This window comes from Triticum urartu, chromosome 3A (assembly GCF_056163025.1).
Source record: "Triticum urartu cultivar PI428250 chromosome 3A, HENAU_Tu73, whole genome shotgun sequence".
Lineage (NCBI taxonomy): Eukaryota > Viridiplantae > Streptophyta > Magnoliopsida > Poales > Poaceae > Triticum > Triticum urartu.
Window position 1 is genome coordinate 706,178,206 of NC_141875.1, and position 18,888 is coordinate 706,197,093.

The 18,888-nt window shown below is 43.4% G+C and overlaps 2 protein-coding genes and 2 non-coding genes across 4 annotated transcripts; all 4 read left to right on the top strand.

Moving 5' to 3' along the window:
* Window positions 1–12,815: 12,815 nt before the first annotated feature.
* LOC125528944 (GPI-anchored protein LLG1) lies at window positions 12,816–14,237 on the top strand. The gene is made up of 3 exons (XM_048693362.2): window positions 12,816–13,019; window positions 13,126–13,185; window positions 13,614–14,237. The coding sequence occupies exons 1-3, from the start codon at window positions 12,932–12,934 to the stop codon at window positions 13,967–13,969; spliced, it is 504 nt and encodes a 167-aa protein (XP_048549319.1). The 5' UTR covers window positions 12,816–12,931; the 3' UTR covers window positions 13,970–14,237.
* Window positions 14,238–14,301: 64 nt separating this feature from the next.
* Window positions 14,302–18,194, top strand: LOC147981922 (GPI-anchored protein LLG1-like). The gene is made up of 3 exons (XM_087514160.1): window positions 14,302–17,064; window positions 17,164–17,223; window positions 17,610–18,194. Exons 1-3 carry the CDS (start codon window positions 16,977–16,979, stop codon window positions 17,966–17,968), a joined length of 507 nt encoding a protein of 168 aa, XP_087370286.1. The 5' UTR covers window positions 14,302–16,976; the 3' UTR covers window positions 17,969–18,194.
* On the top strand, window positions 14,638–14,710 carry TRNAK-CUU (transfer RNA lysine (anticodon CUU)). Its single transcript has one exon. It is a non-coding gene; the product is annotated as a tRNA-Lys (tRNA).
* A 542-nt stretch (window positions 18,195–18,736) lies between the features above and the next one.
* TRNAK-CUU (transfer RNA lysine (anticodon CUU)) lies at window positions 18,737–18,809 on the top strand. Its single transcript has one exon. It is a non-coding gene; the product is annotated as a tRNA-Lys (tRNA).
* Window positions 18,810–18,888: the final 79 nt, after the last annotated feature.

Sequence of the window (18,888 nt, forward strand, 5' to 3'; positions counted from 1 at the left end):
GACTCCGATCCAGCAAAGTGTCGGGGAAGAGTTCCGTCAGCACGATGGCGTGGTGACGATCTTGATGTTCTACCGTCGCAGGGCTTCGCCTAAGCACCGCTACAATATTATCGAGGATTATGGTGGAAGGGGGCACCGCACACGGCTAAGAATATGATCACGTGGATCAACTTATGTCTATGGGTGCCCCCTGCCCCCGTATATAAAGGAGTGGAGGAGGGGAGGGCCGGCCCTCTCTATGTCGCGCCCTAGGGGAGTCCTACTCCCACCGGGAGTAGGATTCCCCCTTTCCTAGTCCAACTAGGAGTCCTTCCATGTAGTAGGAGTAGGAGACAAGGAAAGGGAAGAGGGAAGAGAAGGAAGGAGGGGGCGCAGCCCCTCCCCCTAGTCCAATTCGGACTAGGCCTTGGAGGGGCGCGCGGCCTGCCTCTCCCTCTCCCCTAAAGCCCAATAAGGCCCATATACTTCTTCTCCCGTATTCCCGTAACTTCCCAGTACTCCGAAAAATACCCGAACCACTCGGAACCTTTCCGATGTCCGAATATAGTCGTCCAATATATCGATCTTTACGTCTCGACCATTTCGAGACTCCTCGTCATGTCCCCGATCTCATCCGGGACTCCGAACTCCTTCGGTACATCAAAACTCATAAACTCATAATATAACTGTCATCGAAACCTTAAGCGTGCGGACCCTATGGGTTCGAGAACAATGTAGACATGACCGAGACACGTCTCCGGTCAATAACCAATAGCGGAACCTGGATGCTCATATTGGCTCCTACATATTCTATGAAGATCTTTATCGGTCAGACCGCATAACAACATACGTTGTTCCCTTTGTCATCGGTATGTTACTTGCCCGAGATTCGATCGTCGGTATCTCAATACCTAGTTCAATCTCGTTACCGGCAAGTCTTTACTCATTTCGTAATACATCATCTCGCAACTAACTCATTAGTTGCAATGCTTGCAAGGCTTATGTGATGTGTATTACCGAGAGGGCCCAGAGATACCTCTCCGACAATCGGAGTGACAAATCCTAATCTTGAAATACGCCAACCCAACATGTACCTTTGGAGACATCTGTAGAGCTCCTTCATAATCACCCAGTTACGTTGTGATGTTTGGTAGCACACAAAGTGTTCCTCCGGTAAACGTGAGTTGCATAATCTCATAGTCATAGGAACATGTATAAGTCATGAAGAAAGCAAATAGCAACATACTAAACGATCGAGGGCTAAGCTAACGGAATGGGTCAAGTCAATCACATCATTCTTCTAATGATGTGATCCCGTTAATCAAATAACAACTCTTTTGTTCATGGTTAGGAAACATAACCATCTTCGATTAACAAGCTAGTCAAGTAGAGGCATACTAGTGATGTTTAGTTTGTCTATGTATTCACACAAGTATTATGTTTCCAGTTAATACAATTATAGCATGAATAATAAATATTTATCATGAAATAAGGAAATAAATAATAACTTTATTATTGCCTCTAGGGCATATTTCCTTCAACGGGGGCGGTCGGGGCGGTGACGGGGCGTCGACGAGGGGTGGCGATGGGGGCATCGAAGGGGGCAGCGACGGAGGCGGCGGGCGACAGGACAAAGGAGAAGAAGCAGATGAGAAACTGAATTTTTTGAAGTGTTTTCTTATATAGGATGGGCCTTTAGTACCGGTTGAAGCCACCAACTGGTACTAAAGGCCAACTTTGGCCAGGCCAAGAGGTGGAAGAGCACCCTTTAGTACCAGTTGGAGCCACCAACCAGTACTAAAGACCACCCTTTAGTACCGGTTGGAGCCACCAACCGGTACTAAAGGTTGTGTGCTGCCACCCGCGGTGCACAAAGTTTAGTCCCACCTCGTCGGGCGAAGGGCAACCGCACTGGTTTATAAACCCAGCCGCAGCTGCCCTTTCGAACTCCTCTATAAAGCAGGCTTCTGGGCCTAACTACGGCGCGCTGCCTTGTGAGTCTGCTGGGACTTCTGGGCCTGAAATTGCACGCCCTGGTCTAGCAGGCCCACAGCGCAGCGCCCCAAATTTTTTTATATATTTTTTTCTTTTTTGCTTTATTTTTCCTTCTATTTATTTCTGAGTAGTTTTTTTCTTTTCTGCTATATTTATTTTCTTCTATTTATTTCTGAGTAGTTTTTTATATAGTTTTTTTATTTTCTCCTATAGTTTTTTTCTTTTCTGCTATTTTTTCTTTTCTGCTTTTTTTCTTTTCTGCTTTATTTATTTTCTTCTATTCATTTATTTTATATACCATGCCAAGTTGATGGTTGAAAGTTGATGGCGTGGCTTTGAATGGTGCATACTGAATGCACAAAAAGTTTGGAGTTATAGTAAGTTTTAAAAAATGAAGTGCCACTGTAACAGATGGGTTCTCGTCCGAAACTCTGATACTCCGAAAGAGATTGTCCAGTTTGTACACGAAGTGCGTCCATTTTTTGCCGTGACCCTCTCTACTCTTTCGCACATGCTATGCAGGTGAAATGATGATACCATGCCAAGTTTCAACATTTTCACAGTTCATTTTGTAGTGATTTTCAATTTCACAGTCATTTAGCTCTCTAAACAATTAGGTAAATGACTGAAAAACAGCAAATGATGTCAGAACATGTTGGAAATTGATGACGTCACTTTGAATGCTGCATACTGAACACACAAAAAGTCCGGAGTTCAAATAAGTTTAAAAAACATTGAAGTGCCCATGTAACAGATGAGTTCTCGTCCGAAACCCTGATACTCCGAAAGAGATTGTCCAGTTTGTACACGAAGTGCGTCCAGTTTTTGCCGTGACCCTCTCTACTCTTTCGCACATGCTATGCGGGTGAAATGATGATACCATGCCAAGTTTCAACATTTTCACAGTTCATTTTGTAGTGATTTTCAATTTCATGGTCATTTAGCTCTCTAAACAATTAGGTAAATGACTGAAAAGCAGCAAATGATGTCAGAACATGTTGGAAATTGATGACATCGCTTTGAGTGCTGCATACTGAACACACAAGAAGTCCGGAGTTCAAATAAGTTTAAAAAAACATTGAAGTGCCCATGTAACAGATGAGTTCTCGTCCGAAACCGTGATACTCCGAAAGAGATTGTCCAGTTTGTACACGAAGTGCGTCCAGTTTTTGCCGTGACCCTCTCTACTCTTTCGCACATGCTATGCGGGTGAAATGATGATACCATGCCAAGTTTCAACATTTTCCCAGTTCATTTTGTAGTGATTTTCAATTTCACGGTCATTTAGCTCTCTAAACAATTAGGTAAATGACTGAAAAACAGCAAATGATGTCAGAACATGTTGGAAATTGATGACGTCGCTTTGAATGCTGCATACTGAACGCAAAAGAAGTCCAGAGTTCAAATAAGTTTAAGAAACATTGAAGTGCCCATGTAATAGATGAGTTCTCGTTCGAAACTCTGATAGTCCGAAAGAGATTGTCCAGTTTGTACACGAAGTGCGTCCCGTTTTTGCCGTGACCCTCTCTACTCTTTCGCACATGCTATGCGGGTGAAATGATGATACCATGCCAAGTTTTAACATTTTCACAGTTCATTTTGTAGTGATTTTCAATTTCATGGTCATTTAGCTCTCTAAACAATTAGGTAAATGACTGAAAAACAGCAAATGATGTCAGAACATGTTGGAAATTGATGACGTCGCTTTGAATGCTGCATACTGAACGCAAAAGAAGTCCGGAGTTCAAATATGTTTAAAAAACATTGAAGTGTCCATGTAACAGATGAGTTCTCGTCCGAAACCCTGATATTCCAAAAGAGATTGTTCAGTTTGTACACGAACACTACTAGGGAAAAGCCTATACACAGAATTTTACCAGTAGCGATGTACAAAGTCAAGCGCTGCTGCTACTTAGTAGCAGCGCGTGTAAATAAACCGCGCTACTGCTATAAGTTTAGCAGTAGCGCATACTAGCGAAAATCGCTGCTGCTACGTTTGAACTGGACGCACATGGCTAGCCCAACCTAGCAGTAGCGCGTATAATGGCCCAACGCTACTGCTAATCTCCTTAGCTGCATCGCGCTTACGTGTAAAGCGCTGCTGCTAACGGAAATAAAATAAAGTGAAAACAAGTAGAAAAGTAAATGAAAATGAAAGAAATAGAAAAAGGAGAAAGGGAAAAAATAAATGTAAAGAAAAATAAAAGTAAAAAGGGAAAAAAGGAGAAAGGAATAGCAGTAGCGGGTTCTGCAGAAAATCGCTATTGCTGCAGCGTGTATTCCAGAACGCGCTGTAGCTAACGTAGCAGTAGCGCCCTTTCTGAAACGCGCTACTGGTACTTCTGACTTAACCACGCGGTTCGTTCTTCCCCACGGCCACTTCATCCCCCAAATCAACTCCACTCTCGCCGCCGCCGTCGCCCCTCGGCCGTCAGGCGCTTTCCCCACGCCGCCCCCGACCGCAGATTCAACGCCGGCCCCGCCCTCGACCTCAACGCCGCCCGGGACGCCGCCCCCGACCCCGACCTCAACGCCGCCCCGGACGCCCCCCCCCCCCCCGACCTCAACGCCGCCCCGGAGCCCCGACCACGACCTCGACGCCGCCTGCCCCTCCCTCGTCGCAGGCACCCGAGGTGAGCACGCCTGCTCCTCCCTCCCCCCTACCTCTGCCTAGGGTTTCTACCTCCATCAAATTAGTTAGGGTGAAAACGAATCGGATGCGGATGCGGCTCAAATGAGTTAGGGTTCATGTAAGGGTGGAAACGAATCAAATTTCTAAGATGAATCATAAAACGAGTAAAATTTTACCATTTATTTCACTTTATAGTTGGATAATTGGAATATCCGCTACCACTTTCCACCCCTATAGGTTCATCAAATTAGATGGTAATTAGGACGGTAGTTCTTAGGTACTAATTAGTTAGTAAGAACTAGGTAGTAATTAGGTACTAGAATATTTTTATTTATAGTAAGTTTATTTTTAGTAAGAACTAGTTAAATTAATAGAACTAGTTAGTAAGAACTTGTTGCTATTTTTTTAGTTAAAGCAATTTTCTCGCATCGACGTGGACGATGCCTATCCCGCAACCTCGTCGTTGAGTCGGCGGAGGACGACACCTGCTTGACCAGATGGGCCATGTCCGGGACTGGGCTCCGCCGGGGTGGTACTGGGAGGCGCTACCTACCGGGGGCGCAGGTTGGTGAGGAGCCAGCCCGTCGTTGACCCGAACCTTCTTTGGTGGCGGTCGCGTGGGCCAGTGACGGTCCAGAGGCTCGAGGACTCCGCGGAGGTGGTGCGTCACCGTGTCAGTGAGGAGGACGCGCACGTCCGTCGCTACTTGTTTGCGTTGGAGCACAGGTTCTCCAATACCTGGCAGGTTCTCCAGGGATCTCACTGGAGCTATGATCCCGTGATGGTTCCTTCTCTGTGGGTGTCCACCGCCCGCGCCGATACCCGTCGTGTGCTAGGGTTTTAGTTGTACTAGTGATGTTATATGTATGACACTATTCGGGATGTATTAGTGATAATATTCGACGATGTACGGACGCATGAGATGATTTACTTTTGCTTATTGAATGCATGCTAATTTGAGTCTTATAAGATATTTTGAAATGTATATCTTGTGTTGATCAATATCCAAGTGGCCGGTCATGTTTGCAGGTTACACCTTCAAGTGGCCTATGTTTTGCCAGAGTGTTGATTCATTTCCGTTCCGGCAAATTTCAGGCGCTCGATATATCCTATTTTAGCAAAGGTCATGCCGGATTTTTCCGTGAATTTTGGCATGACTTTTGCCAGAATATGTAGGAAATATCGAGTGCCCCGGATTTGTGTGTTGAGTATCCTGGTAGTTGTCTTCTATCGATTTTCAATTAATGTTTTAACTATGAACATAGGAAATGTCTGACGACAAAAAGGATTTCGGTATTTGCAAATACTGCAAAGACGAGTGCGGCCTGTGCGACGGAATCTTCCTAGATGATGATAGGCGCTTCAGCATCAAGCTGGACGAGAACTTCGAAGTGGATACAGTAAGTCACAACGACAAGTCTTTTTTCGTAATTAAGCATGACATCTGCTTCATTTGCTTCAACTTATATTTTTTTTACTATTCTACTAGCGTATCCCCTGCCATGCAAGAGTTTTTGTATTGGATAAGATAGGTTTCAGTCATACTATGGAGGTAAAGAAAGTTTATTTGAAGACCGAGCATGGTTATATTTTCCACGCAAAATTATACAATTCAGACGACTACACCTATTTTGGATGCAAAACATGGCGAGCACTATGCAAGACTTATGCATTTCAGCCTGATATGGTTATCACCTTTGATATTCGTCCGGAAGATGATATTGAAGGTAATACCGACATCTGGGTCGATGTGCAGACGCCTCCAGTTACACCAAAATGTAAGTTTCTCAACCATATTTATGTCTTTGATATTGTTTATTCAAAAATAGTTGACAACTAATTTGTATTGTCAGCTTATTTTGGTGCAAGCAAACATGTCCAGCGCTTGGTAGACAGGACCTACTACTGTCCCGGGGCTGAACTAAACTGCGAGGAGCTAAGTCATTATGTTTCATGGCTTGAGGATCTTGATACCGTCAAGACAAATTTTCTTCCTGGACTTAGAAATCTTAGTATTGAAAACGTGCGACTAATAGTGTTCGTCATAAACTATGGTCACATCTATTTAGGAAGGATGGTAAGATTTTTACTATTTGTCCTCAGTACATCTTTTCCATACATTATTTGTGAAGCTAAACTTCATTGCTAAGTATGTGACCATACGATGTTCTTCAACAGGGACTCCCGATGAATGTTGTGCCTTATGGGATCGAGACTAAAGGTACCATGAGTATTATTAGCTTACGGCCAAGATATCCTACATGTTACTTTAGTGCATTCAAGATCAGCGATGAATGCTTAATAGTGCAAGACTGGACCAGATATGTGATGGGGGAGCGCAGACAAGTACTAGGGGGCAGCAAACAGATGTGCTACCCAAAATTAGGAGACAGGTTCATATGCATGCTCCAACTTGATCAAGGAGGAGAGCTACACATGTTTTATGTTGTTTTACCTAAGAGAGAGCAGCAGGAGTGATTAGCTAGAAATGAGTTTGAGGATGATGATGTGCTACACTATTACTATGATGATAAAATAGCTAGTGTTGGTGGTAATGACTGATGATTATTATTAGCTAGTGTTAGTGGTGATTAAATAAATATTATTGGTGCTAATGATTATGATGATGATTAAATAGCTTGTGTTGGCGGATTAGATTCAAGTGGAGGCAACATGTGGTGCACATCGAAAGTACTACTAGTCTAAACTAGATCAAGTTTGGATTAGTAGTATACTTTTGACATGCACCACATATTGCCTCCACTTGAACCTAATCCACCTTCATTTGACACACTGTTATAGACATAATGATGTAAACCTCATAACTGGTATTGTACCAATATTTCTACGATGGCGCATAAATACACTAAAAAAACAATACTAGTAGCGATGGAAAGAAAACACGCTGCCAGTAGTTACATTAGCAGCAGCGTGGGAGTGAACAGCGCTGCAGCTATTTGTCCTAGCAGTAGCGCGTGCGGCACGCGTTACTGCTAAGCAATAGCTGTAGCGCCTTATTAGTAGCGCGCCTACCCGCGCTACTAGTGAGCACAAAACCAGCGCTACTGCTAGGGTTTTCCCTAGTAGTGGAAGTGCGTCCAGTTTTTGCCGTGACCCTCTCTACTCTTTCGCACATGCTATGCGGGTGAAATGATGATACCATGGCAAGTTTTAACATTTTCACAGTTCATTTTGTAGTGATTTTCAATTTCACGGTCATTTAGCTCTCTAAACAATTAGGTAAATGACTGAAAAATAACAAATGATGTCAGAACATGTTGGAAATTGATGGCATCACTTTGAATACTGCATACTGAATGCAAAAGAAGTCCGGAGTTCAAATAAGCTTTAAAAACATTGAAGTGCCCGTGTAACAGATGAGTTCTCGTCCGAAACCCTGATACTCTGAAAGAGATTATCCAGTTTGTACACAAAGTGCGTCCAGTTTTTGCCGTGACCCTGTCTACTCTTTCGCACATGCTATGCGGGTGAAATGATGATACCATGCCAAGTTTCAACATTTTCACAGTTCATTTTGTAGTGATTTTCAATTTCACGGTCATTTAGCTCTCTAAACAATTAGTTAAATGACTGAAAAACAGCAAATGATGTCAGAACATGTTGGAAATTGATGATGTCGCTTTGAATGCTGCATACTGAACACACAAGAAGTCCGGAGTTCAAATATGTTTAAAAAACATTGAAGTGCCCATGTAACAGATGAGTTCTCGTCCGAAACCCTGAGACTCCGAAAGAGATTGTCCAGTTTGTACACGAAGTGCGTCCAGTTTTTACCGTGACCCTCTCTACTCTTTCGCACATGCTATGCGGGTGAAATAATGATACCATGCCAAGTTTCAACATTTTCACAGTTCATTTTGTAGTGATTTTCAATTTCACGGTCATTTAGCTCTCTAAAAAATTAGGTAAATAACTGAAAAACAGCACACGATGTCAGAACATGTTGGAAATTGATGACGCCGCTTTGAATGCTGCATACGGAATGCAAAAGAAGTCCGGAGTACAAATAAGTTTAAAAAACATTGAAGTGCCCGTGTAACAGATGAGTTTTCGTCCGAAACCCTAATACTCCGAAAGAGATTGTCCAGTTTGTACACGAAGTGCGTCCAGTTTTTGCCGTGACCCTCTCTACTCTTTCGCACATGCTATGCGGGTAAAATCATGATACCATGCCAAGTTTCAACATTTTCACAGTTCATTTTGTAGTGATTTTCAATTTCACGGTCATTTAGCTCTCTAAACAATTAGGTAAATGATTGAAAAACAGCAAATGATGTCAGAACATTTGGAAATTGATGACGTCGCTTTGAATGCTGCATACTGAATGCAAAAGAAGTCCGGAGTTCAAATAAGTTTGAAAAACATTGAAGTGCCCGTGTAACAGATGAGTTCTCGTCCGAAACCCTGATACTCCGAAAGAGATTGTCCAATTTGTACACGAAGTGCGTCCAGTTTTTGCTGTGACCCTCTCTACTCTTTCGCACATGCTATGCGGGTGAAATGATGATACCATGCCAAGTTTCAACATTTTCCCAGTTCATTTTGTAGTGATTTTCAATTTCACGGTCATTTAGCTCTCTAAACAATTAGGTAAATGACTGAAAAACAGCAAATGATGTCAGAACATGTTGGAAATTGATGACGTCGCTTTGAATGCTGCATACTGAACACACAAGAAGTCCGGAGTTCAAATAAGTTTAAAAAACACTGAAGTGTCCATGTAACAGATGAGTTCTCGTCCGAAACCCTGAGACTCCGAAAGAGATTGTCCAGTTTGTACACGAAGTGCGTCCAGTTTTTGTCGTGACCATTCTACTCTTTCGCACATGCTATGCGGGTGAAATGATGATACCATGCCAAGTTTCAACATTTTCACAGTTCATTTTGTAGTGAATTTCAATTTCACGGTCATTTAGCTCTCTAAACAATTAGGTAAATGACTGAAAAACAGCAAATAATGTCAGAACATGTTGGAAATTGATGACGTCGATTTGAATGCTACATACTGAACACACAACAAATCCGGAGTTCAAATAAGTTTAAAAAACATAGAGGTGCCCATGTAACAGATGAGTTCTCATCTGAAACCCTGATACTCCGAAAGAGATTGTCCAGTTTGTACACGAAGTGCGTCCAGTTTTTGCCGTGACCCTCTCTACTCTTTCGCACATGCTATGCGGGTGAAATGATGATACCATGCCAAGTTTCAACATTTTCACAATTCGTTTTGTAGTGATTTTCAATTTCACGGTCATTTAGCTCTCTAAACAATTAGGTAAATGACTGAAAAGCAGCAAATGTAGTCAGAACATGTTGGAAATTGATGACGTCGCTTTCAATGCTGCATACTGAACGCAAAAGAAGTCGGGAGTTCAAATAAGTTTAAAAAACATTGAGGTGCCCATGTAACAGATGAGTTCTCGTCCGAAACCCTGATACTCCGAAAGAGATTGTCCAGTTTGTACACGAAGTGCGTCCAGTTTTTTCCGTGACCCTCTCTACTCTTTCGCACATGCTATGCGGGTGAAATGATGATACCATGCCAAGTTTCAACATTTTCATGGTTCATTTTGTAGTGATTTTCAATTTCACAGTCATTTAGGTCTCTAAACAATTAGGTAAATGACTGAAAAACGGCAAATGATGTCAGAACATGTTGGAAATTGATGACGTCGCTTTGAATGCTGCATATTGAACACATAAGAAGTCCGGAGTTCAAATAAGTTATTAAAAATAAAAAAGAGGTGCAATGATGTTTAATTTGCTTCAAGCCTTTCGGAATAGAGTAGACTGCACTGCACATAGCTCAGTGCAATCTATGCTATTCCGAAAGGCTTGAAGCTAATCAACGTGCAGGTGAGCATTGCGCCTCTTCGTCATTGTCTCTGCACTCACGGCTTATAAACCGCTCATACTGCCTCTCCCTTGGCGAGGTGGGACTAAAAATCAGCTTACTAAGAAACTCTAGTACCGATTCATGCCATGAACCGGTACTGAAGGTCTTCATGGGGGCCCCAGGCTGACCACAGCCGCACTGGCCTCATTAGTACCGGTTTGTGGCATGAACCGGTACTAAAGGTTGCCCACAAACCGGTACTAATGATGTCCGCCCGCCTAGCCGTTGGAACCGGCACTAATGGTCACATTAGTGTTGGCTCAAATTCAAACAGCACTAATGTGCTTCACATTTGACCCTTTTTCTACTAGTGTCACAAGTGACGTTCGATCCTACGAGATCATGTGCTCCCCATCCTACCTTATCCTCTTCTCGAGAATCCTTCTCCATCTCTCATTTTCTTATCCATAAAGCCACCACTCCTTCCTTCTACCTCCACGATGCACTGCTCATTGTCGCTGCAACCGCTCTCCTGCTCGATCTCCACCAAAACTCACCGTCCCTTTCCTCACCATCATGACCCATTAGGCGCAGGGGGCGACACAACTACTGCAAACCAACCACAACGAGCAAAGAAGACGGCCAAAACCAACACCTCCTTCTTCCTCTCCCTCTCAAATCTGCACGCTCACCGTTCTCCAGCACTCTCACCTTTGTCACACATGACATGCAATGACATTCGGGTGCTACGTTCATGCCTACCACATGCTGCAATGGTGAATGGCTGGGTGCTGGAATGGTGGTGGCGGGACGCTACGACGGCGGTGATCGCGCGCTGCAACTGCGGCCGCCGCATGCTGGAACCGGCTAGTGGGATGTCGCTACCATGCTTGCCTCGTCTGGAACCAACGGAGGTGATGCTGGAATTCTATATGTGACTTGCTACTACCGGAGACTTGGTATACTGATTTTGAAGGCTCTTGGTGTGGCGACTAGTGGCGGGCGATGGCATGCAACCAGCGGAAGCGATACTGGAACCACCACGTACCAGTGTTGCGACCGGCGGCGAAGCTGCAACCATCAATAGAAAAAGCTTCAAGCGGCAATAGACAAAGCTTCAACCGACCATTGCACAACGGGAAAAGTTGCAACCATCGACCGAAAAAGGCTTCAACTAGCGAGAGAAAAAGTTTCAAACGATGATACAGAAAGCTTCAACCGGCCACTTAGCAACCAACAAAGTTGCACACATCGACAGAAAAAACTTCAACAATGACAGAGAAAGCTTCAACCGTCGCGGTGAGCCAATGATGCACACGATGGTATTGCACCTGCGTGATACCATTAACTAGATGGAATAAGTTAGAAAAAAATACAAATGATAAATATCTATAATAAAAGTGAAAGTTGCTTCAACGTTTTTTGGAGTCAAGATCTCTGCACTTACCTTTTGCACCTCGATCTTTCAACTTGTCACAAATGAATTTATTTTGCACAAAAAAATCACAAACTAGACTATGAATGCATACGAAAAACTACGATGACAAACGGTGGCTTCAGTGGAGAGAGATGCAAGTGAGGGAGACGAGAAGGAAAAATAAAAACAAAACAAAATGGCTGGCTGACAAGTGTGGCCCATTTTGTTAGGTTGAATATTTGGGATGACTTTATTGGTGATCTCCTACACGAGTACACTCGTGAAGCTCAATTAATTTATTGGGAGAGTCCTTAAGTTATAGGCACTTATAGAAAAGCTGTTTTTTTTTAATCTGGCGGAGATGCTCAACCCACTAGTATTTCCACTTGCTTTATTTTTTCGTACACTCTCGTTATTTATTTTGTTACAATTAAATCATGGAAGTTTATATTGAGCACTATAGTGTTATTCCTTTTACATAATTTCTCGCAAAAAAATAACTTTTACATGACACTAAAGCGTTTGTTTTCTAAAGAGAGTGACAGGGGAAAGCTTCGTAACCTTTCTCTTTTTTTTTTTTGAAAAAACTCAGACTTTATTCATTTGTAATAAGTAGTACATTGTTTGTGAGGATCATTACAATTTTATTTAAAGGCTCCTCAAACCAATTAGAAGTCAAAGAAAATCTAGCTAATCTAGCAAGCTTATGAGCTACTTTATTTGCTTCCCTATTACAGTATTCAAATCTAGCAATGACGAAATCACAAGCATAATGAAAATAGGGGAAAGCTTCGCAACCTTTCTATTGACCGTATAGGCCGCGGCAGGAAAGAATTAGACTCGACCTCACATACTGCGCTGTCATGCGGTCGTCGTCGCCTTCGAAGTGCCACACACTAGACCAGAGGTTCCCGTATCCGCACCACACACTAGTCCACAATAAAACAGTGTGCCAAGCCACATCTTCGCGTCCAGGGCAGCCTGCGCAAGTTGACCGTGGACCCGTGGTGCTCGCCCAAGAACGGAACCGCCCGCTGAAGAGGCTCCAGCGATGGCGCTGACCCGGCTGTTCATCTCCCTCTTCCCGGTCGCCGTCCTGGCCGGACTCGCCTCCGCCTCCGCGTCGCCCTTCCTCCCTGGTCAGTGCGTGTTCGGGTGCTCCCAAGTCCCAACAACTGCGCACTAGTATTTTGCTTCTTGGAGCGAACTGTGATGGTTTGTTCTGTTTTCTTGGTGCTTGAGCAGACAGCGCATTTCAGGGCAGCACCGGATCTACGGGGAGGAGCTTGCTGCAGGCCAAGAATGGTACGTGGTTTACTTTCTTCCTCTTGCTAAGTTTTGGTCTGGTTTTAGTGATACAGAACTACAGAAGATCTTGGAAGAGATACTCTGTCTGTGTTAACTTACTTGGTGCGGATTTGATGGTGCAGATACTGAACCCACATGCTTGTTAACTGAATATAGCTCCCTTAATTGTGCTCGTATGCGCTTAGAGTTGAGAGGCTACTGTAGAGTTTCTGGAGTTGTAAAAACAGAGTTTGACCGGAAACTACCAACTATCCTAATAAAAGTTGGGACTCTAGAATTCAAATTCCCGTACATTACTTGAAACCAAGATTTCCGTCCTTACATAGAAAAAACAAGACATAGTACTCCTCAGTTCTCACCATGTTCAGGACTTCCCAGTACCTTCATCTGATGCGCTTCCAAATTTTTTTGTCCATGCTTATCAGACTGCCCTATAGGCTTCGAGACCCAGAACTACACCATCCTCACAAACAAGTGCAAAGGGCCACATTACCCTCCTACTGAATGTTGTGATGCTTTCAAGGAATTTGCATGCCCATTTGCCGCGTATATCAACAACCTGAGCACTAACTGTGCAGACACGATGTTCACCTACATTGACTTCCGTGGCTACCCAAAAGGCATGTTCGCCGACGAGTGCCTAAAAGGAAAGGAAGGGGTTTCTTGTGAAGGCATCCCAGCGGTAGACACCGGCGTGCCCAGTGGCGGGCGACAAGTTCAAGGGATTTCACGTCCTTTGGTTGTGCTCTTGTGTGGACTAGGAGCATTGTTGTTCCCTTGAGTGGCGATACCTTGGACTTCTCCAAAGATAGCGTGTTGTCAGTTATAAGTTGTAAGGCTTAGGATTCATTTGCTTCTCCTTGGCACTCTCTTCCATTGCTATAATGTGTCCATTTGTTACAGAACTACATGACATTTTAAGATTCAACATTATATGGATGATCACATCCTGCTATTGGGAGAGTGCACACCCAAATTGTAAATCACGGAATCAAATATCAATTAATTATTTTCCAGTCTAGCTGATAAATTGTGTGTTCATTTGTTACTGCATTGCCATGTTCATGTATTTATATGTATATGTATGGTGCCTTTTGGATATGTTTTTCCAGGCAGTACTGCAACCGAGGTGGCGTTTTAGAGCATCTTCAGCCGTGCCCTTCAGTCCTTCACACATAAGCACATCATGTTCAGAACATTGGCCGAAGAATCTCTGCACCTTGCTCATAGCAGCCACCGCCTGCCCTCCGATGCCGTAGACGTGCCCATCATGCTAATCAGTCAATCACCCAATCGCATGCAGGGAACTAGCTTAATTTCCTGTGGAACTTTTCGGCCGTCTCCTCAAAAATCTTGCCTACGGTAAGCTTACGCGCATGTACTACTTTATGTTCACATCACTTGAGAAAACCCAGTCGAGGAAAGCAAATTTAGAAACTTTAACAAATTGCCCGTCTAGCTCAGTCGGTAGAGCGCAAGGCTCTTAACCTTGTGGTCTTGGGTTCGAGCCCCAAGGTGGGCGTCTAATTTTTATTTTTTTGCACTTGTTGGCCTTAACAAAAGCTCATTTTTGCGTTCATTTTAACTTCGTCATTTTTGGTGTTGCATTTATTTCCTGATTTACCGTGCATTTCTTCCATAAATAATCAACCCATAAATTTTGAATATCTAGGCATGTTACATTCACGTAGGTTATTCGCCAACTGAAAATCAAATTGTTATTTTGCTATTCTAAAAAAACAAAAAAATTGTTATTTTGCTACCTATTTTAGTTACCTCTTGTATTCTCATGTATAAGCCTTATATTTTTTTTATTAATTTGGATTTCTATTTTTTTGCAAAGAACATTTTGACATTAATGTTGATTTTTATTTCTTCTTTTTTGTGTTGCATTTATTTCTTGATTTATTTAGGCATTTTTAGATGAATTAGTTTAGGTCCGTCCATTTCTTACATGTCTAAATAACCCATAAGTGTTGATCAACATCTTGGCGTGTTACACTCACATATGTCATTCGTCGGTTGAAAATCAAAATGTTATTTTGCTTCCTATTTATTTATGGGTTATAATTCTCATGTATAAGTATTCTATTTTTATTAATTTGACTTTGATTTTGGCTTCCTACTTTACTTTTTGGTGTTTGCAAAGCCCATTTTGACATTAATGTTCCGCATAGGTTGGTCGAGCGAAACATTTACATGATGTAGGCCTTGTGTTGAAACATAGGTTTCCTTTGCCTGTGCTTGGCATCACCAAGCGCAGCTTTGTAGCGGTCGGCACCGCCTTTGCCTCACTGCACATGTGTTGCTACCGCTGCTGCTTCCGCCTGCTGTGTGGGCATCGTGCCCGGCCCTCGCAAGGCTCCCAGCAGGCCAGCATCGTGGCCTATGCTCCGTGCTCCTTGTGGCCAGCATCGATATGGAAGCCAATGTTGTGCTCCAACTATGGTCCGTCGTACTCGTGTATACATACTACAATCTTGTCTTCACAAGGCAACACCCTGAGCCACCTAGCCGAAGAGAAAGGGGGTGGGAAAAGCATGCATGAGGCGATGAGCCGGGCGAGAGTCATGGCATGTGCCCCTTTTTTGATAAAGGAGGTATATTAATACCAAGATGATATCAATTACATCCGGCCTCTGCAACAACATAATATCTAAAGAGACATTAAGAATGCACACAGCCGAAAGATTATAAGAAGAAAAAAGAAAACAAAGTCCCCGCCGTAGCAATTAGAGGCTCACAGCGCCAAGAGCAGTGGTGACGCCACCTAAACTTCGAAAAGGAATGAAGTTGTTGGCAATATCCAAGGCTAGTGGCACCCCCTGTTCACCTTGGATCCGATTGGGCTAGTTCGGTGCAGCGATATCCAAGATGTTGATGGGGGGATCATGTCATTCGTATTTTGATGATTCCAGGGTGCTCTCGCAGTGGATCAGGTGAAGCATACGTGTTGAACGATTGCCATTTTGTAGCAGTGGTGAATGGGGTTGACAACAATGGCATGTGCCCTGTGGAAGGTGCAAATGTGGTTTCCTATCTTTTTCCATCTAAACAAGGTATTGTATAGACTCATCATAACAACAAAACTCACAAAAGTTGGTTTTACTAAAAAATATATCTCAAAAAACCAGTTTTCCAAGATCTCATGCCTAATACTTCAAATTTAAACAACCACGAGCTAGGCTCATGTTGTACGACAATTGCACCTTTGTATCACTTTTCTATCTTTGTATGACTTCAACCAGTCGTACAAAGGTTCGAAGTCTCCAGCTGGACAAAACCAAACAATCTTAATGGAGCAATAGCACGCTGAGGTAAACTTGTTCAGAAATTGAAGCCGCAAAACCTATAAAAAAATCCAAAAGAAGGATTATCCCCGGCCTCTGCATCATGTGATGCATACAACCAATCTTTATTACATTATTCAACAAGATCTTACAAAATAAATACATAGATCAATCTAAAGCCACATTCCTGGCAGAAACTATCGCCCTACTTATAAGATTGATGATGTGCCATAAAAATTTACGCCACCAAAATGCAGAGTATGGGCGGGCAAAATTGCTCCGTGAGATCATGTTGTGTGGTCGTGTGGAAAGAATTAGACTCGACATAACGTATTGCGCTGTCAAGTCATGGAGGTCGTCGTCGCCTTTGAAGTGCTAGCGGAGACCGTAGGTCTCCATTTCCGCACCACCACTCCACTATCGAACAGAGTGCCAACCCATCTTCGTGGTGCTCGCCCAGAAACCACCCGCTGAAACAGCTCCAGCAGCTTGCAAGCGATGGCGCTGACCCGTGGGTTCATCTTCCTCTTCCCCGCCGCCGTCCTGGCCGGACTCGCCTCCGCCTCCGCGTCGCCCTTCCTGTCTGGTCCGTGCGTGATCCGATGCTCCCAACTACTGCGCACTAGTATTTGCTTCTGGGAGCGAGCTGTGATGGGTTTGTTTTGTTTCCTTGGTGCTTGAGCAGATAACGTATTCCAGGCCAGCACCGGATCTACAGGGAGGAGTTTGCTGCAGACCAATAATGGTACGTAGTTTCCTTTCTTCCTCTTGCCAAGTTGAATCCCATGACAGTTTCTAGACTCTGAAGATACTGAATCCACATGCTTGTTAACTGAATATAACTCTCTTGATTGTGGTCATATGCGCTTAGGATTGAAGAGGCTGACGTGGAGTTTCTCTAGACTTATAAAAACAGAGTTTGACTGTAGACTACCAATGGAAATTATCAACTATCCTATTAAAAGTTGGAACTCTAGAATTCAAATTCCCATATACATTACCTGAAAGTTGAAACCAAGATTTCGGTCCTTGCATAGAAAAAAGGAGACATAGTACTACATCTCACCATGTTCAGGACTTACAGTACCTTCATCTGATATGCTTCCGTTAATTCTTGTCCATGCTGATCAGGCTGCCCTATGAGCTTTGAGTCCCAGGACTACACAATCATCACAAGCAGGTGCAAAGCACCACAGTATCCTCCTAAAGAATGCTGTGATGCTTTCAAGGAATTTGCATGCCCATTTGCCCTCTACATCAACAATCAAAGCACTAACTGTGCAGACGCTATGTTTTCCTACATCAACTTCCATGGCTCGTACCCAGCAGGCCTATTCGGCGCTGAGTGCGTCAAAGGGAAGGAAGGGGTTTCCTGCGAAGGCGTCCCAGGGAAAGGCACCGGCGTGGCAAGTGGCGGGCGGCGAGCTCAAGGGAGTTCCCGTTCTTTGGTTCCTATCTTGTGTGGACTAGAAGCACTGTTGTTCCATTGAGTGGTGATACCTTGCACTTCTCCAAAGATGGCATGTTGTCAGCTGCAAGTTGTAAGTAGTAAGACTTAGAATCAGTTTGGTTCTCCTTGGCGCTCTCTTAATGTGGTGACTGGACATTTGGCTTTACTATGAGATATCTCTTCAGAAACCACTTGATATACTTGACTAATAACCCCTCTTATAAATGTACTTGGTTACTACTATGCCAAATATTATATTGATATCATGTGGCCATTTGTGGCAGAACTACATGACATCCTGAGATTCAACATTATATGATCACATCCTGCTATTGGCAGAGTGAAGACCCAAATTATAAATCAGGGGACTAGGAGTAATTATTTTCCGGCCTAACTGATAATCGGGCGTTCATTTGCTAATGCACTGCCATGTTCATTATATATGTAGTGCCATTTGGATATATTTTTCCAGGTAGTAATGCAATCGAGATGGCGTCTTAGAACATCTTCAGTCATGCCCTTCACACAAAAGCACATCATTTTCAGAACATTGGCCCGAAGAATCTCTGCACCTTGCTCAAAGCAGCCACCGCCTGCTGTCCGGCGCCGTAGACGTGTCCAACATAGCAAATAGGAACAATCAGTCAATCACCCAATGACATGCAGGGAACTAGCTTAATTTCCTGTGGAACTTTTCGGTTGTCTGCTCAAAAACCTTGCCTACGGTAAACTTACGCGCATCACCTTATGTTCGCATCACTTGACAAGATCCAGTCAAGTAAAGTAAATTTGGAAAATTTATCAAAAAGCCCGTCTAGCTCAGTTGGTAGAGCGCAAGGCTCTTAACCTTGTGGTCTTGGGTTCGAGCCCCAAGGTGGGCGATGTTTGATTTTTTTTTTGAACTTATTGGCGTTAGCAAAGGCCCATTTTCACATTCATGTTCATTTTAACTTCTTCTTT